A 25,037-nucleotide genomic window follows, 5' to 3' on the forward strand; every position below is an offset into this window, starting at 1 on the left:
GCCCTGGTAGAGTGAGCTCAACGGCATGAGGGCAAGGGGTTGCCATGCAGAGTGTAACAGAATGAGAGGAACTTAGGAATGGTTTACTTATACACTGGTTATCCCAGCTTTGAGTCCATGAATGAGAAAAACAGTTGATCAACCTTAAGAATACATTTGGTCTTGTCCAAACACCACCTCAGCTGTCTGTGAACATCTAGAGAGTGTACGAGTCTTTCACCCCAGTTTAGTAGGCTGGGGAAGAAGACAGGTAGACTGATAGCCTGGTTGAGAGATGGCTCGTGAACTGGAGAGGAACAGGGCAGGACTGAGGGGTTGGAGAAATGTTGATCTGTTGATAGTCGCAGAGATTTTTCTCCAAATGGAGACCTTGGAGATGTGGGATCCACCTGTGAGTTCTCTGGGAATCTCTTTATATGAGCATTCTTGTGTTTTTGAATGAGTCTGCAGATCCTTCTAACAAAAGAAATGGGCTTGGCTGGGTAATTCCTCTGGTATATAGGTAGACAGGATAACAGCATCTACCTACAGTCTTCCGTTGTTTTCCCTTGCTCTTGTTGACCAAACAAAACATCCTCCTCTAAATAAGAATCAAAAAGTTGGGCTTTTCAGTCTTCTGGCAAGGGTTAATTGAGCAACCACTTATACCTACGTGTGACAGAACCAGTAGCAGCAGCTCTAAGAAAAGCCACTACAGCATCATAACTACAGTTTTATTGTGTCAGGTTACCTGAGTAGGCCAATTAAAGAAGGGCATTTGCTGCTTGCTATCTGGCCCATGTGACTTCACCATTACTTGTGGATAACAGGTACTTAGGCATCTGAGTTTGATAAGTAATGGTCCTGAATGCCAATGTAGAAGAGGTATAAATATTTTCCCCCCACCTATCCATCTCCCTACTGTCTTTGTCTGCAGGAAGGGCATTAACACTGGAAATAAGTTTTCAAGGTTTATCAGAATAGAAAGATACTGCAGAGAAGTTTGCCACAGGATTCTTGTACAAGAATTTCAGTTCATCAGGAACTTTATAAAATCTGTCCAGTCTTTTGTGGGTAGGAAGCTGTGAATCAGAGGTAGGCAAGAAAGACTGGAATTTATCCAAGAAAGCCTCCAGAACTGGAGGGACAGGTGAAGGGTTAGAATGCCCATTTCCAAGAGGTTGTAGTACATTTTCAGGACCTCCATAATCTGCTTAGACTCCCATTCAAAATGTTTCATCTTATTTATAATGAGTCAGGAGAAATGGAATCTTCATCATAAGAAGGAATTTGGTCAGAGGAGTATATTTGAGAGGAGTATGCCAGCTAATTATCAGAGGCATCTACCTCTTCAAAAGATGATGAATCCACAGTAATTTTTTGGGGTGTGGGAGGAGGAGGGTGGACAGCAAATGGAGGTTTCAGGGCCATAATGGTCTTGAGAAAAGTCCCTCCATTCTTTCTCCTTAGATGGGGAGGAAGATACAGGCTTAGTCTTTTTTTCGTGGGACGTCCGCTTGCAGCAAGTGCGGTGGCCCAGAACACTGACGTACCTCTTAAGTTATCCGGGATCTCTTCCCTAACTAGAATTTGTGGGATGCCTTCTCGTCCCTCTGAAATTATGATCCACAATTCACCTTTCTCTATGGGAAAATTTCCTCAGTCATAAGGTCCTCCAAGGCACAGAGGTCTCAATAGAGGCATTAGAGGTGAATTCAGATATACCATAGGTTCTGGAACCTCAACAGGTGCACCAGAGTCAGAAAAAGTAGAATAAGTATCTGGCTTGGACCTTTTCTTTTCTTTTTTTTTTTTTTTTAAGGGGGAGATATGTCTGGTGAAAAGGAATCAGTCATCTTGCAGCAGGCCAAAAGTTTTAGACACTGGATTTCCAAGAAAGTGTTAGCAAAGTCAGGACTGCAAAGTCTTGGGAACAAGGGAATGGCCTTGCAGTCTTGTTCCGTGCCTAGGCGAAGAGACACTGGGTATGCAAATCTCTGTATGGGATTTGTCTACTGCACTCGCACTTACCCTTCCTAGCTGTCATTAAATGCAGAAATAGCACAACAATTTAAGTAAAGGAAGGTGCCCCAACAGGCCACCTGTCTGTCTTTAAAGAAGTTACAGTACCAATGACCAAATGATGATCAGTCGATGGACAGGCAACCTGCGTTCGGCTGGCAGCAAGGCTGTATGGGGATCTAGGCTTATACACCTGCCTATATACCCCTGTGCTTATGAGCTGAGGGTCACACTTCGGACGTATGACCTAGGGAAGGTTAAGCTTTGGTACCCTGGCTAGACATCAGTGGTGATAAACCACTTGTTTGGAATAATGTATCAGTGATTTCAGTCAGTGCATGTACATACATAAATATATGTATGTAACCACATCTTTAGTTGAAGGCTAACTGGATGAGGGGTTTGAAATCATCAGATACACTTCCTGTGTTTTTCATCTATTCGATCATCGTCTTCTATAGAAAATCATCATGTCAGCACAGTTTCTCTCAGTGTACAACCAGTCATTCAAAGATCTGGGGACTCCTTATTTCTTCCCATGGTTGTGTGATCGTACAGTTTTTATATGTAAGTAAAGCATTGGAATGAAACTTGCTTCCTGCAAAACATATTTACTTTTTTGTTGGGTTTAAACTTCAACCCCATTAAGACTGTACCCATCACAGTGGAGACATTTTTCAGACAGAGCAGTAAAAAAATCGTAATAAATCAAGTGTAAGGTACAGTAAAATTGCTGTAATGAGCCAAGAGCAAAATGCAATCAGATTTGGCAGAATGCAGTGCTTGAAAAAAAAAAGCCACAGAATGTAGTAATGATAAAAAGATCTGCATTTTACTTCAAGCTATATCTTCAGGAAATAATCCTTTTACTGACTTACTAAATTCACAGATTTGTTAATACTAGCATTTGTTCCACATGCTCCACCACCTGGCAATAACGGGTTCCTATCACATAGTCGAACGTTTACAAGTTTGAACCTCATATGGTCGAGACTATAAGTTTGGATTTGTAAAAGTTCAAGCATTTGAATGGAAATCTCCATAAGTGGAGGTTTCCATTTTGTGCAATGGAGTGTGATCTCAGAGTTGGTATATTTAAGTAGCGTGGGGTGTGGGGGGTGCAGGGGGGCTTTCCCCTGTGCTTAAAACAGTTTATTTTGTTTTCCGTTGTTTTGTTTTTTTTTATCCATAGTCAAAGTCTTGTAACTTCGAACATAATTGTTCGAACATTATGTGTTTGAAGTTATAAGACTTCAACTATCTGATATAGACCTGGCAGTAACTACTAACTGTTATTAACCTACACTTGCAAATCTTGCATCACCATTAGGAAAAAAGCAGCTAATATAATCAGAGGCATAGCTGGTTCATCCAGCGTCCTGTGCCAGTCCCTGAACTACCACCCCATCACTTTATTCATGGTTAAAAAAAAAAGAAAAGAAAGGAAAAGGCAAATATGCTCTGAGTGCTCACAGTAGTCCGAAGCACTCCCCCTTCCAGGCACAGCCCCTTCCCAAACCTCTCAACTGTACAGATTTTCTTTTTGCTTCATATTTTTGGTGTGTTCCTCCTAAAATCTGTACCTTTCTGGCAAATAGCTGAGGACTGAAGTCATTAAATGATGACAAACATTTGAGTTTAACACTCCACATCCTTCAGAAAATTTATGCTAAGGCAAAACCTATTATTCGATCAACTTTCTAAGAGCAATATTTAAAATATGTCCCTATTTGTCCCCCCATCATTTTAGGCTTTGTCCTGATGTTTTGCTGTAAGAGGTTGAGAGGTATGCCCCTCCCTACCAACTTTTCATTGGAAGAGCAAAAAAAAAAAAATGCTCTAATGATAAGACTGCTTAATCTGAAGTGCAACAGCATAAAAACGTTGCTTTCTGTACTGGCACTTCCAAAATGATGCACCTGGGGCACATTCCCCCTTTGCCCCAATCTTGCTACTATGCTGATTATAATACTAAAGAAAAGAACAAAAAATGAAACAGGTGGATTGGTACTATACCAATAGTAGTGTTAGAACAAATCTGCACTCTGGGCCTAGCACCAAAACACATCCTTGCAGCTGCGAAAGATAAATACAGATCTGATTACTTGACTTAGATGTCCGATAGGTATGCATCTGCAGTCATAACATATGGGTTGTCCTGCCTCAGGCAGCCCTTCGGTCGGCCGGATTCCAAAGTCTGGGTCTGGCCTCGGCTGATGTCGCACTTTCCCCGACATCAGAGCGTCTGGGGTATAAAAGCATCAGCCGACGCCATTTTCCTCAGTTTTTCTTGCCCAAGATGCCAGGTGCCCTCTAGGAAGGCTAAATTTGGATAAATGCTGAAAAGTTCCAAACATTTGCAAATTACATTCATGAATAAACAAACAAATACACCATAACAGATTCCCCAGCTAGCTAAAAGAGGGGTAAGCACCCTAGGAATACCACAGAGGGGAAGGAGGGAGGGTAATCCTGACTGCAGATGCATACCTATCGGACATCTACATTTATGGTAGGTACAAAACTGTACTATGTCCTTCAAGGATGCATCTGCAGTCATAACATATGGGTAGAATACCATAGCCAATCTGGGGGAGGAGGTACTAAGAGAAGGATAGTGTAGTTCCTGCAGGACTGCAGTTGCAAACCCTGCTCTGGATCTAGAGTATAAAGGTAGATTGTAATGCTTGGCAAATGTATGCACGGGGCTCCAAGTAGCAGCTTCTAAAATGTCCTTGGTAGCCTTGGTAGCCACCCCCCGTAGGAAAGCTGTAGTGGTGGCCGTGGCCCTTGTGGAGTGAGGCCTGATATTTTCAGGAACTGTCTTTCCATGAAAGGAGTAGCAAAAGCGAATGCAATTTCCTATCCATTTTGAAATTGTCTGTTTGGAAATTGCTATTCCTTGCACCCCAGTTGCATATGCTACAAAAACAAAATACGAACTAAGTCCCAAAAAGCAGCTAGAAAAAAGATTGCAGAAGCACAAAAAGTTTTTCAGTTTTTCTGCTTGTTTTTGTTCTGTCCAAATAGTAGCGTAGTTGTCTGTGTATATCCAGGGTGTGCAAAAGTTTTTCCCCTTTATTCTGTGGATTAGGGAAGAACGTAGGCAAGTGAATAGCTTGGTTCAAGGATACCCTAGATACCACCTTTGGCATGAAAGTAGGATTGGTTCCTAGTGACACTCTATCCTGGTAAAAAATAAGAAAAGGCTGCACTACCATTAACGCTTGTAACTCAGATACTCCTCTTGCTGAAGTGATTGCCAGAAGGAATGCAGTTTTCCAAGATAGAAACTGTAGATCCGCTGATGCTGCTGGTTCAAAAGGGGGTAGTGTCAGTTTTTCCAGCACAAAATTGAGATCCCAGGCAGGTAGAGGGGGTGTTATTGGAGGTTTAACATTTTTGATTCCTCTCAGAAATTGTCTGAGGAGAGGGTGTGAGAGGATGGGTGGATCCACATTGTATTCTGCTGAAATTGCTGAAGCATGAATCTTAATGGAAGAATAAGACAGGCCATTGTGGAACAATTCTGCTAAGTATTCTAGGATATGTGCTAGGTTTGCCACTGTGACATCTGTACCCTTTGATGTGCTCCAAATGAGAAATCTCTTCCATTTAGCTGAGTATGTCTTCCTTGTGGAAGGCCTGTGAGCCTCCAGGATAATGTCCTTCACCCTCTGAGATAAAACAGTTTGATTGGAATTTAAGGAATTTTCCAGGCAGTTAGCTGCAATGTTTTCAAGTTGGGATGCAGGGTCTTGAAATTGTTCTGCGTTAGAAGAAGAGGCCATAGGGGGAGAGGCCATGAATTTGCCTGAGACATGCTTCTCAATAGTGAGTACCAGTGTTGTCTTGGTCAGTCCGGAGCTATTAGTATCACTTTTGGCTGTTCCTCCCTGATCTTCAGTAGAACCCTGTACATCAATGGGAGAGGTGGGAAGGCATATACTGTTAGGGCATTCCAGCTGAAAGAGAGAGAGTCCACCCTCCAAGCTTGTGGGTGGTATGTCCTTGAGCAGAATGTCTTCAGTTGGTGGTTGAGTGGGGAGGCGAACAGATCTATCTCTGGCATTCCCCATGTCTTTGTTATGAGTTTGAAGATGTTTGGGTGCAGCATCCATTCGTGTGCATCCATGGTAGTTCTGCTTAAGCTGTCCGCTAGTGCATTTTCTTTTCCTGGCACGAATTGGGCCTGCAGATGGATATTGAGATTCAGGCATAGATCCCACAGATTCATAGCCATCCGGCATAGTGGGTAGGAATGTGTGCCTCCCTGTTTATGTACCACATGACCGTGGTGTTGTCTGTCCTTATTAACAGATGTCCTTGTTGGAGGAAGGGTTTGAATGCCTCGATTGCATGCCTCACTGCCAGCATTTCCTTTTGGTTTATGTGCATGCTTAGCTGCCCTTGAGGCCATAGGCTTTGGATACATTTGTCCTCCATGTGTGCTCCCCATCGGTCTGAGGCGTCCGTGGTGATGGTCTGCCTTGTTTTTGGTTTGTTAAAAGGCAACCCTCTGTTGGACTGGCAGGCCTGAGCCCACCACAGGAATTCCTTTTGAAGGCATGGAATGATTGGTATCATGGTTTCTAAACTGTGACTGTGTTGAGACCATACACTCCTTACGTACCATTGTAATTTCCTCATATGTAGCCTGGTATGTGGGATTAAAATTATGCAGGATGCCATGTAATCCAGGGCCTGCAGGATTTTCCTTGCAGTAAGCTGAGCTTGTCTTGTCAGAATCATGAAGTAATCTGGAAGTTGTTTTTGTTTTTCTTCTGTGAGAAAAGCCATCTGGGTGTTTGTGTCCAGATCTGCACCCAAAAAGGTTATCCTTTGGGATGGTACTAGTCTTGACTTTTGGATGTTGACTGTGTATCCCAAGGTCTGTAGTAGGTGTATGGCATAGGCCAAGTCCTTTAACAATTTTTTCTTGTTGTCCGCTTGTATTAGGCAGTTGTCCAGGTATGGATAAATTTGAATTCCCTGTAGTCTGCAATGTGCAATTACTGATGCCAGGCATTTCGTGAATCCTCTCGGCGCAGCAGATAAGCCAAAGGGCAATGCTGAGAATTGATAATGCTCTGATCCTGCAAGAAATCTGAGGTGTCTTCTGCAATTTGGTCGGATAGGGACGTGCAGGTATGCCTCCTTGAGATCTAGAGTCACCAGCCAAGACTCCTTGCCCAACATGGGAAGAAGTTGCTGTAGGGTCAGCATTTTGAATTTTGGCACAATGAGATAAGTGTTCAGTGCGGACAGGTCGAGAATAGGCCTCCATTGGTTTTCTTTTCTTGGTACAAGGAATAGTCTGGAGTAAAATCCTTGGCCTTGTTCTGAACATGGTACCTTTTCTATAGCTTTCATCTGAAGTAAATTGCTGATTTGTCTTAAACCCTCTGCCTTCTGATTTGGTGGAAGGTTTGGCATTCCGCTTCTTTTTGGCAAAGTGTGGAAGTGAAACCTGTATCCTTTGTCTATTATTTGCAATGTCCATGTATCCTTTGTAATGCAATGCCAGTTTTTTGAGAATAAAGCCAGCTTTCCGCCCAAGGGTGCTTCCAGTTGATCCCTGGTAGGCGGAATCAGAGTCAAGTAATTGGGTCTGTCCTGTAGTAGTGGTTGTAGTTGTAGCTGTTGCACTACTCCTCTGGTTGGCAGACTGCCACTGACGGCCTCTGTAGGAGCCCTTCGATTGACCTCTGCCTCTAGGGCACCTGTTCCTGCCTCTCTGGGCTCTGTTAGAGTCTGAAAAGGATCAATTCTTTGTAGGCCAGTTTCTGCTGAATCTCGGTGGTTGAACTTGCAGGAAATCTTTAACTGTTTGCACAGATTTTGCTTTTTCTTCAACCTTTTTTAGAATCTCCTGTGCAGGGGAGCCAAATAAATTTTGTTTCTCCATTGGAGCATCGAGGAGTTTAGCTTTGACATGGTCCGGCAAAGATTGCTCCTTCAGCCAGGCATGCCTATGAATAACTGCCCCAGTCATAGCTGATCTAAATGAAGCCTCCAGTGCATCACATTTTAAGAAATGATTACTAACCTGTTGTGAGTTATGTACCAAATCCTGAAGGGATTTACGGTCTAAGGGTTCAGGAGAAGAAAGTTTCTTATTCAGTTCATCTAACAAATACTCTTGGTACTGTATCATATGGAATTGACAGTTTAATGCCCTGGCAGAAAGAGTTGCAGATGTATACACCTTCTTTCCCCATCTCTCTAAAGCTCTAGACTCTCTTTCAGAGGGTAGGGGATTTTTGGCAGTAGCGGCTGCGACCCCTTTAGGGCCCTGAGAAATAGTTTCTGGGTCTGCAGCATGGGCTTTATACAGATGGAAATGAGAATCCGGGACCCTGTAATATCTGTCAGGTTTGGCAAGGGCCGGAGGAAGAGTATCAGGGGCTATACTGACATCACTGTACACATCATCAATTACATTTAGAACAGGAGGTATAGCTAAGGGCCTATGCTGAGGAAAATGCAAAAAGGTCCTTAATCTTTTTCTAGAATCAGAGAAATCCTGACCTTGCCATTAAAAGTGCTCTCTCATGGAGTGTAAGGTCTCCCCAAAGGAAAACTCTTCAGGAGGGGAGGCCGAAGGGATAGATTCCTCTGCATCTGAATCCTCATAAGGCGAGTAAGCCCCTTCCTGGTGGTCTGACAAGTCAGATCCATCTGTGGAATCATCTGAGGAGTGTGGTTCAGAGGGGTCAGTCCTGGGCCTTTTGTCTGGAGGAGGTTGAGAGGCCCTGTCTGGGTGAGGTTGTGAACCCCTAATTAAGGAGATAAGGTCCTCAGCAAGGCTGAGGATCTGTGAACTAGAGGAAGGCCTCTGGGATGGAGATTTGGCAAGCAAAGCTTTTGAAAGTTTGGCAGCTTTAGCCCTAGAAAAGGCCTTAATGGACATAGAAGCTGGGGGCCTAGCTGCCCCACGTGCAGGGGTAGAAATGTCCAAAGGTATGGTGTTGGACAATTCCTGAACACTAGCTTCGGTAGGTAGTTCTGAAGCCGACTCAGCCGGGGCCTCTCGGGCCTCGGTGGTCGGAAGTATGGTTTCGGAAGAAGGAATCGCCGAGGACTCGGTTTCGGCCGAAACCGAGACACTCGCGGTAGGCCTAGCCGTGGTTTCAGCCAAAACCGCGGGCCGCGAGTGTCGGTCCTTTTCCTTGCGTTTTTTGACCATATGCGAAGGCGGAGTCTCCGACTGCATTTTATAAGCAAAAGCGGCTCCAAAAAATTCCTCTGCAAACTCCAACCGACGTCTAAGAGTTCGTTGGTTGAAGGAGGCACAGGCTAAACAGGCCGATACGTCGTGGTCTGGGCCTAAGCAAGGAAGGCAGTAAGAATGGAAATCCTTATGAGGTATTTGTTTCCCACAAGTTAAACAATTATTTACTTTGTCTGACATCGGCTGAGGCAAGAAAGAGTCCCCAACGGGGTACTTAGCTTTTTTCGAAGTCTTCGGTAGCTGAAATCACTGGATCTGACCGACCGGCACTTGCGAACAGCTTCTGCTTCGGGCACCGCGCGGCAAGAAAGACTGAGGAAAATGGCGTCGGCTGATGCTTTTATACCCCAGATGCTCTGACATCGGGGAAAGTGCGACATCAGCCGAGGCCAGACCCAGACTTTGGAATCCGGCCGACCGAAGGGCTGCCTGAGGCAGGACAACCCATATGTTATGACTGCAGATGCATCCTTGAAGGACATCTACAGAAAGCAACAGAAGACAGTATTCTAAAATCTGAAAACCTTCAAGGTAAATTCAAGAGCAAGATGACATGCATCTGAAATTCTGAGAGAGAGTCACACAAAGAGATGGCTCTTTTACCGCAGATGGATGGCCTGTTCAATTTAACTGCTATCTTAACTAAGGAAAAGTATAAAAAGTTTAAAACTATATACACCACTCACCACATTTCTCATTTACACTTTGCATTTGTAGCCCTTGAACATTAATGGTCTCATAGCACTCCAGAATTTTAGAATCTGCCACTTCTGGTAAAATCTGTCTGACATATCCAGCAGGACATTAACTCAGTAAAGGCAAATGTTATTATCATTTCTCCTGTATTTTCCCTTCCCTGGGTTCACTCTTTTACTCCTGATACTGTAATCTCAATCTGCAAACATATTCATAGTATCCTATTAAGCCCACTGAAATACACAAAGGATACAAGGTTGAGGAGCCTACTGCCTTCATCTCCCATTCGCATCAGCTGATATAAGGTAAAGTACAGTTTTGTACCTACCATAAATGTAGATGTTCGAGTGTCTTCACTGCTGCAGTCATTACACTTGGGTTATCCTGCCGTCAGGCGGGCCCGCAGTGGGCCTGAGTTCCAAAGTCTTGGTCCGGCGTCGGCTGCTGTCGCCTGTTCCCTGACGTCAGTGCGCCAGGGGTATATAAGAAGCAGCCGATGCCATTTTCTTCAGTTTTTCCTGCCCCAGATGTCAGGTGCCCCCAAAAATAGTAGGCAATATATATTGCTAATAAAACATACAAAAAAGGTAAAAATAAAACCTTCAGTAACCAGCAAATACACCACATAGGTAGTAAAGGTTAGTCCCAGATAAGAAAGAGGGGCTGGCGGGTGGGTAACCTGGACTGCAACAGTGAAGACACTCAAACATCTACATTTATGGTAGGTACACAACTGCACTATGTTCATCGTGTTTCACTGCTGCAGTCATTACACTTGGGTGGAATCCCAAAGCTGAGTTTGGGTGGCTGGCTCTATAGAGGATTTGGTGTGGCTATGAGGCCCTGCAGCACTGCAGTGGCAAAGCCAGCTCTGGATCTAGAATAAAGAGGCAAATGGTAATGCTTGGTAAAGGTGTGCACTGAACTCCAAGTTGCAGCTTCCAAGATATCTTTGGTAGGTACTCCTCTAAGGTAGGCAGTAGAAGTGGCAGTTGCCCTGGTGGAATGTGGTCTAATATTACTAGGTACAGGTTTCCCATGCTGTGTGTGGCAGAACCGGATACAGTGTCCTATCCACTTTGAAATAGCCTTTCCCTGTGATCCTGCAGCATATGATACAAACAATTGTTCAGATTTTCTGAAATCTTTTGTTTTGTCCAAGTAGAAGCGCAATTGCCTGTGTATATCCAAGGAATGTAGAAGTCTCTCCCCCTTATTCTGGGGATTTGGATAAAATGTTGGCAAGTGAATAGTTTGGTTAAGAGCCACACTGGATACCACCTTAGGCATAAAGGTAGGGTTTGTTCTTAAAGAAACCCTGTCGTGGTGGAAAATGATAAAAGGCTCCACTGCCATTAGTGCCTGCAGTTCTGAGACTCTTCGTTCTGAGGTTATTGCCAGAATCAGAGCAGTTTTCCATGATATACATTTTAACTCTGCTGAATTGGCTGGTTCAAAAGGAGGCAAAGTGAGCTTTTCCAAAACGAAATTGAGGTCCCAAGTTGTTGTTGGTGCTCTCCCGGGCAGTCTTATGTTTTTAGCCCCTCTGGGGTACTGCTTTAGCAATGGGTGAGAGAAAATAGGAGGGTCTGTGTTGTAATGAGCCGAGATGGCAGAAGCGTGAATCTTAATGGATGAGAAAGGTAGTCCTTTGTCCAGCATCTCAGTCAAGTACTGTAGTATCTGAGGAATGTTAGGGACCAGAGGATCAAGGTTTTGAGCCTGGTTCCAGGCATAGAATTTCTTCCACTTTTCTGAACAAGATTTCCTGGTGCTAAACTTCCTGGCCTCCAAAATGTCATCCATAACAGCTTTAGAGAGAGAAGTCGTCTGTTTGGCTAATGAATCTGCAATGCAGCCAGGTTTAAGGTTTTGAACTGACTGTGCAGTATCTGATTGTTTTGCTGAGTCAGAAGGTGTGGAATTTGAGGCAAAATCCAAGGTGGGCCTTGAGCTAAGTTCTTTAAGATTGGGTACCAATGCCGGCATGGCCAGTCTGGAGCAATCAGAATCATCTGTGGTTTTTCTTGTCTGGCTTTTAGGAGTACCTTTGTAAGGAGAGGCAGAGGTGGGAAGGCATAAACATTTAGGTTTTTCCAGCTGAACGAAAGAGCATCCACTTTCCATGCTTGTGTGTGATAAGTCCTTGTGCAGAATTTTTGTAGTTGGTAATTCAGTGGTGAGGCAAAAAGATCTATATCCGGGCACTCCATTTTTGCATTATCATGCTGAAGACTTGTGGATTTAATTTCCACTCGTGAGGATCCATGATGTTTCTGCTTAAGTCGTCTGCCAGAGTGTTTTTCTTTCCTGGCAGGAATTGTGCTTGCAGATGAACTTGATAGGTTAGAACTGTGTTCCACAAGGTCATGGCTTGTCTGCTTCGGGGGTAAGAATGAGTGCCCCCTTGTTTGTTTATGTACCACATTACAGTGGTGTTGTCTGTCTTTAATAGTAATTGTCCTGGATGCAGAAGGTCCTTGAAAGCTGTAAGGGCATTTTGAACAGCCAACATCTTTTTTGATTGATGTGTAGATGAATTTGGTCTGTGGTCCATTTGCCCTGAATACATTTTCCTGCCATGTGTGCTCCCCAGGCATAATCCGAGGCGTCTGTTGTTAAAGTCTGCCTGGCTGTGGGAAGAGTGAAAGGCTGACCCTTGTTGAGGTGACATGCCTGTGCCCACCATCGAAACTCCTTTTGTAGGCAGGGAATTAGTGGTATTACTGTCTCCAAGCTGTGAGAATGTTGAGACCAAACACTTTTTAGGTACCATGGTAATTTCCTCATATGCAGTCTTGCATATGGAATTAGTATGCAGGATGCCATGAATCCCAAGGCCTGCAGAATTTTTCTTGCAGGGAGTTGGGACTTTGTTGCCATCAACTGAAAATACTGAGTCAGTTGTCCTTGTTTGTCTGGCATGAGATAAGCCATCTGGGCCGTTGTATTTAAGCTGGCACCCAGGAATATTATCTCTTGTGAGGGCACTAGTTTTGATTTCTTTTCGTTTACTGTGTACCCTAGGCAACTTAACAATCTTTTTACGAACGCCAGATGCTGTAGAAGAATGTCCTTGCTCTCTGCTTGAATCAGGCAGTCGTCCAGATATAGATATATTTGAATTCCTTTTTGTCTGCAAAATGCAATTACTGGTGCCAGGCACTTGGTAAAGACCCTGGGCGCAGTAGATAAGCCAAAGGGCAGTGCAGAGAATTGGTAGTGCATTGAACCAGCTATGAATCTGAGGTATCTTCTGCAATTTTGTCTGATAGGGACATGCAGGTATGCCTCTTTGAGGTCCAAAGTAACAAGCCAAGCTTTCTTGCCCAACATGGGAAGGAGCTGTTGTAGTGTCAGCATTTTGAATTTCGGAATATCCAGGTAAGTATTTAGAGTGGAAAGGTCCAGAATGGGTCTCCAGGCTTTGTCCTTTCTGGGTACCAGGAAGAGTCTTGAGTAAAATCTTTGTCCTTTTTCCTGCTGTGGTTCTTTTTGAATAGCTCTCATGTCCATGAGAGCTGTAATTTGTTTTTGTGCCACTGCCCATTGATTTTGTGGCAGGTCTGGCATTCCTTTTAGCCTTGGAAAAGTGTGAAAGTGGAACCTGTAACCTTGAGACACAATATTCAGCACCCAATTGTCTTGGGTGATTGCTTGCCAATTTTGAGAAAAAAGTGTTAGTTTCCCCCCTAAGGGAGCTGCCAAAGGGGAAGAGTTTGGCACTGGAAGGGGGAAGTCATTGGGACTGTTTCCTGTAAGGTTGTGACTTGTCCTCACCTCCTTTTGGGTTTGAAGCACCCCACTGTCATGGTCTGTAAGAGCCTTGTGGTTGAGATCTGCCTCTTGGGCATCTGTATCTGCCTATTTGTGGCCTGTCTGACACTGGAAAGGACCAATTCTTTGTAGGCCAATTTCTGCTAAATCTTGGTGGCTGTACCTGTAAGAAATCCTTCACTGTTTGCATAGATTTTGCCTTATCCTCCATTTTCTTTAATACCTCTTCTGCCTTAATACCAAATACATTATCTTGCTGCAAAGGAGCATCCAATACTTTTGCCTTAACATGATCTGGTAAACTTTGTTCTTTTAACCAAGCATGCCTTCGAATCACAGATCCTGTAACTGCTGCTCTACAAGAAGCTTCTAATGAATCAAAACCACATTGCAAAGTATGCTTTCCCACTTGTTCAGTTGCATGCAATAAATCCTGCATTTCCTTATAGTCAGGTTGTTCTGCATTTGTACTCATTTTCTGTTTTAATTGAGACAGTAAGTATTGTTGATAATTAAGCATGTGAAACTGGCAATTTAGAGCCCTCACTGCTAAAGGTGCAGAGGTGTAAACTTTCTTTCCCCATCTGTCTAATGCTCTATAGTCCCTATACGAGGGAACTGGATTCTTAGCCGTGGAAGCCTTAACCCCTTTGGCACCCTGGGAAATAGTTTCTGGGTCAGCAACAGGGTTTTTATAAAGAAATTTGTGAGAGTCAGGGACTCCGTAGTACCTGTCTGGCTTGACTGGAGCTGGGGGTAAAGAATCAGGATTTAAACTATATTCAGAGAACACATCCACAATGTCCAACACTGGCGGAATAGCAAGGGGCATGTGCTGAGGCAGTAAAAGAAAGTCTCTGAACCTTTTCTTGGATTCTGAGTAATCCTGGCCCTCCCAATGGAAATGCTCACTCATGGAATGTAAAGTTTCCCCAAAAGAGTAATCCTCAGGAGAAAAAGCTGAAGGAATTGATTCTTCAGCATCAGAATCCTCATAGGGGGGTAAAGAACATCCCTTGTCTGAAGAGGAATCAGCATATATTGAAACCTGGTCAGAGGAATCATAGTCTGTATCCTGCCTACGCCTTTTATCAGAAGGGGGATGGAAACCCCTGATCAGAGTTATTGAGTCTTCGGCCATCTTGAGCATCTGTTTTTTAGGCGTGGAGGCCTGTCCAGCTGAATGCTGTACTTGCTTCTTTGTCTTTAATGTAGGCTTAGTCTTGGCTGTAGTTGCAATGGTAAGTTGAGTAGGCCTGAAAACACCCTCAGAAGCCGATGCCTGCTCAGCGGCTCTGGACCCATCTGAAGGGTTAATCTCCATTGGCCCAACACCTTAAGTATCCAGAGGCCTAGGCACCTCCACGTGGGAGTCGGTCGCGGCCTGTGGTTCTGAGGTAGCGGGTGTCAGGGGCTGCGAAAGCGCCTCACTGAAAACTGACGAACCGACGACTGGCCTAGAAAAGGCTTTGCCGTCAGTTTTGGGCCTCGGATGCCTTTCCTTATCTTTATCTTTGCGTTTTTTGTGCATTCCGGTCGTCGGTTGTTCCGATGGCATTGTATAATTAAATCTTCGCCCAAAGTAATGGCGAGCAAAATCAAACCGACGTATTATAGTGCGTTTGTTAAATCTAGCACAAAACCGACAACTAGTGACATCGTGATCTGGGCCTAGGCATGGAATACAGTAAGAATGAAAATCCTTATGAGGTATTTACTTCCCACAAGAAATACAATTATTAACTTTTACTGACATCGGTCTGAGGCAAGAAAAAGTTTCCCCAACGGGGTACTTAGCTTTATTGAAGACTTTGGTTCTGAAATCGAATTTGAAATCTCAGGAGTCGGCCGACCGGCACTTGCAAACTGCTTTTGCTTCGGGCACCGTGCCCGGCAAGAAAGACTGAAGAAAATGGCGTTGGCTGCTTCTTATATACCTCTGGCGCACTGACATCAGGGAAGAGGTGACAGCAACCGACGCCGGACCAAGACTTTGGAACTCAGGCCAACTGCGGGCCCGCCTGACGGCAGGATAACCCAAGTGTAATGACTGCAGCAGTGAAACATGATGAACATCCCCCTTTACATGACTTTAACTGCCCCACCTGAAATAAACTGTCCTCAACTCTGTCTCTGAAATACAGTATTAATTAAAACCATATGAAATATTCAAGACAAGCTGTTGTTCCAATTTATTTAATACCACTACACACAAAATGTTAATTCACTTGCAAGAAAAGGAAAAACAAACTAAATAAACCACTTTCTAAGTAAGGAGTTATGTGAAAAGATTTTGTCAAATAACTACAACACAAGTGCTTCAAGATGCATGTGTGTTACTCTTGCAACATACCTGCAAATTCTAACTGCATGAAAGCAGCTTCACTTGCAGCTGGCCACACCTGCTGTAAAAGAGTGACTGTTCCCCCCTGCAAATGGAGGTTTAGCTTGGCAAAGAGATGATCTCTCTTTGTGAAGGTATTCATACTGGATGAGTCAGCTGCAGGGTCAAAAAATTCATCTGTGCCTAGAGAAGAAAAAAAAATACTTTCTAACGAAAGACAGCTTTCAAATATGATATCAGATAATTATTTGCAAACCAAACATAAACAACAAAATGGTCCTGTGAAGTATCAGCAGTCTTGACAAGGCGCTGTGTAGGAAATAATAGATATGTACTTACTGTAATAGTTAACCTGTGAGGGAGTCTTCTTTAGTGGGTCCAGGACTCGCATGCTCCCCTTTGCTGTCTGTTATCTGGCTGCTTTTCTCTTTAGCAGGTGCACCTGTAAGCATGTTCACAACTGTGCAGTGCCTGAAATGATGACACATGACAAACCAGGAGTGTCCATCTGGATTCTGAGTCTTTGTCACAGAGGGACACTGCTCTAACTACCCTCCAGTCAACCCAGGTATAATCAGTGCTTTTGGCAATGGAAGTATCAAGCCTTGTCCATCCTGGGAGGAGAGGAAAGAGTTAGCAGAGCCCTGATGCAAGATCTACTGTGTGTAGGAAAGCTCAGAATTGCAGTCATACAAAGTGTGACTAGGAAGCACAAACCTAGCCAATGAATGCACTTCAAAATGTACACAGAGGATGTGCAGAATCACACATTCACACTGTGCGAGTACAAGTACGTCTAACCAATATTCTTCCACGTCAAAACAGACAGGCAGATGGAAGTATAATCCACATCAGCAGTGGATGACTGCCTACTGGCACTTAAATCTTGTCACAATACCAAGCTGAAGAAAGGGGCCACTGACAAAGTTTTTACCCATCGAAAGAGAAAAATGCTTGCATAGGGTAATGTAGAGTGCCAGTGTCAGGACAGATTAGGTACACAGATGGACCAGTTAAAGGTCAGGACAATGGAAGGTCTGCCTGGGAATGGCTGAAAAATAAACCCTGACATGTTTTCAAAGATGACTTCTTACATTTTAAGGAGCCTTCACAGTGACTGCAACCATGGAACCATCAAGAAAGGGATGCTACAGAACAGTTCCTCAAGTGGGGCTGCCAGGAGCCAGCCATGTAAAGGAACACATGCAGATCCTTCTCCTGCAAGACCTTCAGCACAATGGATAACACCTTAATAAACATTCTTGGTGCACAGGAAGGAGAAACAACAAGTGACAACCATTTCTACTGAAAACAGCACCCCCAAACAATCAACCAAACTCTTCTGGAGAGCCAAGAAGATGATGGACCACAGGACACCTATCATGTCTAGTGACAACAACGTAATGCCCAGTGTTAGCAGGGATATAACTCCCTGAAGATTCAAAATCTGAAAATAGATACAGTCTTACTGTATCACTTGATCTAGGAGAGGACCTTCCCTGATGGGTCAGTGGTTTGGTTCATCCTTTCCACTAATTACAATTCAGTATTTTTTCAGAGAAGCAATCAAACTGGTGGAAGGTTTGCACACTGCCAATGTACATCTGGACATCTTGCTCCAATTATATATAAACACTCCCAGCACCAATTCACCCCCAAAACAACTAAAGAGCATATCTGTGCAAATCAAGAAATAATAAAGATTTAACTAATGCTTTCCCTATGCTTTGTCAAGTACAAATTCCCTGAAGCTTCAACCAGACAAGACAAAGTACTAGAAGCTTTAGTTCAATGAAGATCAAGGAAAAAAAACATTATTTGAATTAGGCAAGCCCTCCTCCAACCTTGCTCATATATTCATATCACTGTTGCACAACTCTGTGCAGAAAAGAACCCCCCACTAAAAAAGAATGACTGCCTGAACATAAACAAAAAACACACTAACAGTAATCTACTATGGAGAGCAGTGATCAAGGACTTTGACACTGAGGAGCTGAAGACAACAAATTTGGTCATTGCTCACTTTACTCGTGGAAATTTAAGGTACTGAGATTTAACACATACATGATCAGCAAGTAACATATCAGTATATACTTATCTGACTTACAGGGAACTCAGTCAAGGCCAAATAAAGGACTGCTGAAGCATGCAGCGCAGTGGGAGAGTATCTAGAACTCATTACGGTGGGTCCCTTTGTAGATCACATGATATGGTAAATAATGCACCTGTTACCTTGAGCACTGGAGACACTCCTTGATGGATCATCAACTGGAATCCATCTCAAGAAAAGCTAAATTGTAGCCAAAAGCCTAAGGTTAAGAAGGTTAAGCCAGCTCCGTGTCATACGGGGATAAAGTACTGACTATATCCTAAGCAACCAGAATTGGAATAGCAACTCTGGCACCTGATGGAGTCGGCAAGGAGGAAGAGAGTGAGCGGCCATTACTGACTTACGCACCCTGGGGGAGGGAGATGGCTGTGATTTGCCATACGTGTGAATCCTAGTGGCAGCACTTGGTGTCCACCCTAGGGACCTTAAGCCTAACAAGCTCAAGCTGACCTGTAAAAGTTGCATGGTAAGCCAAGGGAAATTCAGCATGAGGAACTATGCTTCCCCTTCAAGGGTAGTTACAATGGAGACTGGAAGAGCTGCCACATCAGGGGGTGCTTCACAAAGGGTCAAAGTATGCTACCACACAGCTGGCCCACTTCTACCACCTGACTCTCACTGCAAAGCAGATAAGCTGACTGGGGAGTCCCAGTGAAAAACAAATATACTGTAAGGCTCTCACCTTGGTCAAGGAATCCCAACTTCCACTACTGTGGAAGGAATACAACGCTTGGGTGGAGGCAGAGGAGTCATTGGGCTCGGTCCTGGGGGGAGGGGAATTAAAACAATAAAAATGTTAAGAAGGCTGAGTCTTGAAGTACAGATGTATCACAGGAAACCCATCTACCAGAGTAATGCTTAGTAAATGTACAAACCAATAACCAGCAGGCCATAAAGCAAATGTCTGCAATGAAGACATTTCTGAAGCAAGCACTAGAATCAACTATGCCTCAGTTGGACTGACTCTGACTGCATTTTTTAATGGATGGTTCACTGCCTAATGGCAAAAGCCAATAAAGGCAGCAATCTACAAAGAACTAAAGACACCGTCGGGTAAATGTCACTAAAATCCACAAGAAGCAAAACAGTAAAAATAGTAAAAGTTAACCAACACGGCTGTATAAAAACAAGCATTTACTAAATTAAGTGGTAAGCTCTTTCATGACGCAAGTTGCTTTTTCAGGCCACATAAAACTTCAACAAAATACAAACTATTAAAAGCCAAAAAATAAGCAATCAAATTAAACATTTCTAAACATATGGCACAACTTTCAAACCATACAAATTCCCAGTAATAAACACACATCTGCACTCATTCAAAAATTCAGTGAGGTAACTGGTGTGACTTAAGTGCCAATTTTAAAGTCACAGAATCAATTAATCCTGGGCGCTTGTCTGCTTGCAATAATAAAATCTATTTCAGTTCACTCTCTCAGTTCAGTTACACAGGTCACCTCCCCTGATGTTGACATGTAACAATTCAAGCACAAGAAACTTAAAATAGTGTTCACTACCATTATTATACACGTTTCACTAAAGCATTACAGAAATTCCATTTCTTGATATTGCAGTGTTCTAAAATTCTTTCCTTTAAAGTCCGATTAGTTTTTCCAATGTAAAATGCACTGCATAACATAGAATTTACATAGTACACTAAATTCTTGCTTTTACAATCAGCATAAAAATCAAACTCAAACTTATAACCTAAAAAAGGATGTTTAACATACAGAGTAGTAAAGATAAACTCACAAGCAGTGCATGAATGACCAGAAAAAGTTCTTACATGATCAAAACACAAAATATTATAAGTAATCTGTTGACTGTAACAAAGATGCTGCATCAAGGACATATTTTTCCTAAAAGAAAACCTAGGTTTAGTGCAAGTACTTTCTTTAAATCTTCATAAGACATTAAAAAAGACCAGTTCTTTTTGATAATATCACAAACAATGTTAATATTACTAGAGTAAATGTGAACATAAAATCTTTCTGTTGGAATCGATCAAAGTATTGCTCCGAATGAATACTTTTTGCAAAATATGGTTTAAGCAGACTCATCTCTCAGTGAATGTACTTCTGCAATAGTACTCTGTATTTCTTTATGGGAACAGCCTCTATTCAAAAAATCTCCCGTAATATTGTCAAAGACTATACCTAAATGATTATCATTACTATGAAGCCTCATGGCTCTTAAAATCTGGCTCTTCAAAACATTCTTGAAAATATGTCTCTTTTGAAGACCGACAGTGTCAACAGCTATCAAAGTCATGGTGATGTTGACAATTACATTGTCTGGGTTCCCCCAAGTCCACTGAAAATGGGCAATGAGAAGACATCTGAATAGGACAGCACTAAAGAAGGAGGGAGAAGAACAGAACCCCTGTATGCCCTGAAACAAAAGGATGAAAGGATAAGACCTCATCTTCACCTGGGTATGCAAAAGAACCTCTATCAATCTAGAACAGCCCATGCGCACAGTAACACTCATGTAAAGAAATGAACCTCAGAGATCTCACACATCTTGTGGCAGCATGAAGCTCCAAACTTGAGACACTACCCTGCTTAATGAATTTTCATCTCTCAAAGTCTACAGTCATCAAGTTAGAAAAACTAGACACACTTCAAATGGATTCTGTGATCTCCCTTCTAGATTTCATGACAAGAATTGAAGAAGCCAAATGGGAGTGAGAAGCCTCTTTTCTTTTGGATGCTGAAGCTGGTCTGGAGGGAGTGAAGATGAAAATTCTCCCACATTGTCATGTTTCGAGCTAATAACTCCTTAAGGAGAAGTTTAAGTGTGCAATGCAAGATCAGGAAAGTAATCAAATCCTGCACAAATCTCACAAAAAACTTTCAAATACTGAGATCCTAAACAAACTGCATATAAGGAGTGGAAGTCCTGTGGTGGAATTTTGTGATGGAAATTGAAAGGGAACACTTTTTGAAACCTAAATGTACCATCCTGCCTACAGATCAATATCAAATAGCAAAACAAGTGAAAAAAAGCAAAAGCTGTCCAATACTAAAAACACAGTCCACAATCACTAACAGATTATACAAAAAGGAGATGCTAAGCAACAAGACCGTGAAACGGAGATCCAATGGGAGGGTAAAGGGAATGGAACTCAGTCAGTGTGTGAGGCAGGAGTAGCTACAAACTGCCACTTTTTTTAAAAATGTTAGCTAAGCTAAAGGAATATTGTAAAGTTATGACCTAAAAAAAGTAGTTTATCAAAATATGAGGAAAGAAGGATAGTAATCTAAAAGTTTATGTGAAAATAGAACCCAATGTCATTTTTCTGTGTTTGCTTAGAGGTGGCAAAGGCAATGTGAGGATATAATGCAGCATGGTGCACTACTGGAGTTGGGGAGGAGCTACAGCCTGGGAAGGACTTTGGAGCTGAGCTGTCTTGAACAGGCAGAAAAAATCCTACAAGATGAAGAGATGGACTGGGACATCCTAGACCAAGAAGTTCCTCCCTAATCCAATTCAAGTGCAACTTGGACAATTGGATGGGAAACTGGAAATTCACCCCTGGTTTGGCACCTATGTCTCTGATGCAAACAGGTAACCTGTAAATGGTTCATCTCCCAGCCCCATGCTTACACTTATCAAGGGTATCAGAACTCGTCAGAGATTTGGGATGCATGGCTAGGCTTAAAAAGGGCCTTGTGGTCGTTAGCATAGCAAACGCCTATGAACTTACAAGTACTCTGAAGCACTCACGGAAATGCAAGTTCAACAATACAAACATCTTTATGCAAAACTACTGACTTGAAGATACAAAACTGAGGCTCAGGCTACCAAAAGCTTTCCATCCAGAGCAGCAAATTACTTAACAGAAGAAATGCTAATCCACTTCCCACCCAAACGTCCAGCCTCCCCATCCATAATCTCTGACATGTAGTCTGTTTCAGGATACCACCATTTATCACTCTCAACAATAGGGATTACAGAAATAAAAAAAGATCATATGCATATGCACTAGACTATACCCTGTCACAAAAGCCATTACTCCTAAACTGCATTATATGGGAAGTGAACGATTATCAAGGTTGTCTTGAAGTTAGTACTGGTAAAGACAATATCAACGTGATCTGTTTTATTGCTCAGTTTAATAACTAGACAGCTAGACATTAATTGCACTGACATTTCTTTAAAATGCTTTACAGTCCCCTGCATTCTGCAATATCATCGCTACTGTTCTTTACAAAATAATGAGAAGTAAACAGAGAAAGCAACAACAGCTCAGCAAAACAGAAAGGTTTCCTTTCTTTACATAATCAGTTTGCACCTGATGACAACGTTACTTCATTATCAAGGCTCACTGTCATTCCTTCCTGTTTAGTAATTTATGTAGGTACAGCTAGTGTTTCAAAACAAGGCAAAAAATGCAATAATTACTATCAAGTTAAAGTTTATTACAGTGCTTATTTCCAAAGCACTTTACACAAGAGCAAGTAACTCCAATGCAATACAGCTGGAAATAAACAGCAGTATAAAGACAATATATAAACAAATACAGATAAAATAGTACAGACATAAACAAAGAACAGTTAAATTAACTGTAAACCAAAATCAATAAGCTTAAAATGTAAGAAATCTAAGCTACAGACTTGGTAGGCATGTTAGAATGCTTAATGTTGGAATGTCAGATTAGATAATCAGAGAGCAAATTTTGTTAGAAGACATATGAAGCTTATATTGTAACTGAGAAGAACCCACCTAGAAAATCATCTGGAATCCACTGTTCTTGTTGATAAGGTGATCCAGTCAGCAGTCCCTCCATACTCTCTGGCTTTGCATCACCTGACTGTTGGGAACCCTGGCCATACCAGCCTCCCCATCCAGGGAACCAAGACTGAAGATATCGTAATATGCCAGTGCTACTGCTGGTATCATTTCCAGCTGTGGGTGGACTGGTGCCTACAGGGTCCAACAGTGGTTCTCGTAAATTCTGTAAAAGGAAACAACACAAGTGTTATTTCATACCACCTAGTTGCAAACAAATTGTTAACAAAAACACAACACCGCTTCCGCCCACACCACAGCACCACCACTGCACTTTTATCATTTACAAACACAGTTAACAACCACAGGAATAATGGTAAGCATGTTTCCACCATCTTTTTAGACTTATCAAAAGCTTTTGATATGGTGGATCACGACAAACTCCTACATGCCCTCTCTGACATGACCTTATCACATTCTACTCTTACCTGGTTCCAAGTTACTTAACTGGTAAACAACAAGCAGTACACTGGCACCAAAGTCTATCTCCCCTACTACCAGTCACTCTAGGAGTTCCCCAAAGGTCTATTCTTGGCCCACTACTTTTCTCCATATTTATAAACAATCTCTATACCACAGCCCCATCTGCCAAAGCTATCCAATACACTGATGATTCCACAGTAATATGTGCTGCCAATACCCTTCAAGAGCTACAAGAAATCACTCAATTATTTTATTTTATTTTACATTTGTTTACCGGACTAGTCTAACTGGATACATGTCCATTTTCAGTAGAGGCCCGGGAAGAAAAGCTCCACATAAAAGACAAGAAACAAAAATAGAACATAACATATTATAGTAAGTTACAGGTTGCTTGTCAGACAAAAAAAAAGTTAACAGTAATGATAGAGAGAAAAAAATATATATAATAAAACACAAACAGAAAAACGTCACCTTATAACCAGTACAATCTACAAAATTCAGGTATCAAAGTTGATTTACAGATACATTTTAAAGTTTCAACATTAGGACATATAGGTGCAAGGTAGGGTTAATCTGGATTAGAACAGGGACCTAACCAATGTGTTTTAAGATAGTACTTAAGGTTTTTCTTAAACAGTGTAAAGGACAATGATGTTAGTTCATTAGGCAGTTGGTTCCAATTTTTACCCACTGCATTAGAGAACAGGGCACTTCCTGCCATGTTGTTAGATTTGCAGGTAGCAACATGAAGTTTACCAAGCAACAACAAAACCAGTAAAATCCAATGGTTTATTCGATACACTCTAGCGCCTCGGCTACAGTAAGCCGAGGCGCTAGAGTCTATCGAATACACCATTGGATTTTACTGGTTTTGTTGTTGCTTGGTGAACTCAGTGCTATACTAGCCAAGCTAGACTCCGTGAATGCATCAACAACAATGTCCAGTACAGGGGGGATAGGTAAAGGCCTGTGTTGGGGCAAAAGTAAGAAATCCCTAAGCCTCTTTTTAGAAACAAAGTAATCCTGGCTTTCCCAGTGAAAATGCTCTCTAAGAGTATGCAAGGTTTCACCAAAAGAGAAATCCTCTGGAGGGGAAGCAGAGGGAATTGAGTCCTCTGCATTAGAATCCTCATTGGCAGATAAGGGTAAATACTGGTCATCAGAAGAAACAGAAATTTCAGAATCCTGATCAGAAGAATCATAGCCAAAATCAGTCCTAGGTCTCTTAGAGGGGGAAGGTTGACTTCCCCTGATTATAGCATCCTACAGACCACCCTCTCAAAGTCAGGAATCCCATTTGGCTTTCCTGAAAACATTGGAGAACATGAAGATCTCTCCGAACACCATTATATTGGGCGACTTCAACTACCCAAACATTGACTGGAAGCACTACTCAAGCCCCAGCACCTTAGCCCAAAGATTCCTGGAAATTATAAACTCAAATGCTATGGAACAACTAGTCACCACTCCCACAAGAGGGGACAACATACTAGACCTGATCATTACCAACATGGGGACTCTATGCTCCACACCAGAAGTATATCCCTCATTGGTAAGACCAGACCATAAATTAATTTCACTGGATGTCCACATCCCGACCCCACCCCCAGCCCAGAAAACCACGGTGAAAAACTTCTCAAAAGCGAACTTCTCACTTCTCA

General features: G+C 42.5%; 1 protein-coding gene across 1 annotated transcript in view; it reads right to left on the reverse strand.

The window, feature by feature from the left end:
- VPS13D (vacuolar protein sorting 13 homolog D) overlaps positions 1-25,037 on the reverse strand; it is a 3,321,573-nt gene that overhangs the window by 2,765,436 nt on the left and 531,100 nt on the right. The window contains exons 12-13 of the mRNA XM_044060428.1: positions 22,888-23,119; positions 16,062-16,235 (exon numbers count right to left, since the gene is read on the reverse strand). Of these exons, the coding sequence (XP_043916363.1) occupies positions 16,062-16,235; positions 22,888-23,119 (406 nt within the window). The remainder of the gene's footprint in view (positions 1-16,061; positions 16,236-22,887; positions 23,120-25,037) is intronic.

The sequence above is a fragment of the Protopterus annectens genome, chromosome 2.part0 (assembly GCF_019279795.1).
Source record: "Protopterus annectens isolate FY-2018-M chromosome 2.part0, PAN1.0, whole genome shotgun sequence".
In the NCBI taxonomy this organism is placed as follows: domain Eukaryota; kingdom Metazoa; phylum Chordata; order Ceratodontiformes; family Protopteridae; genus Protopterus; species Protopterus annectens.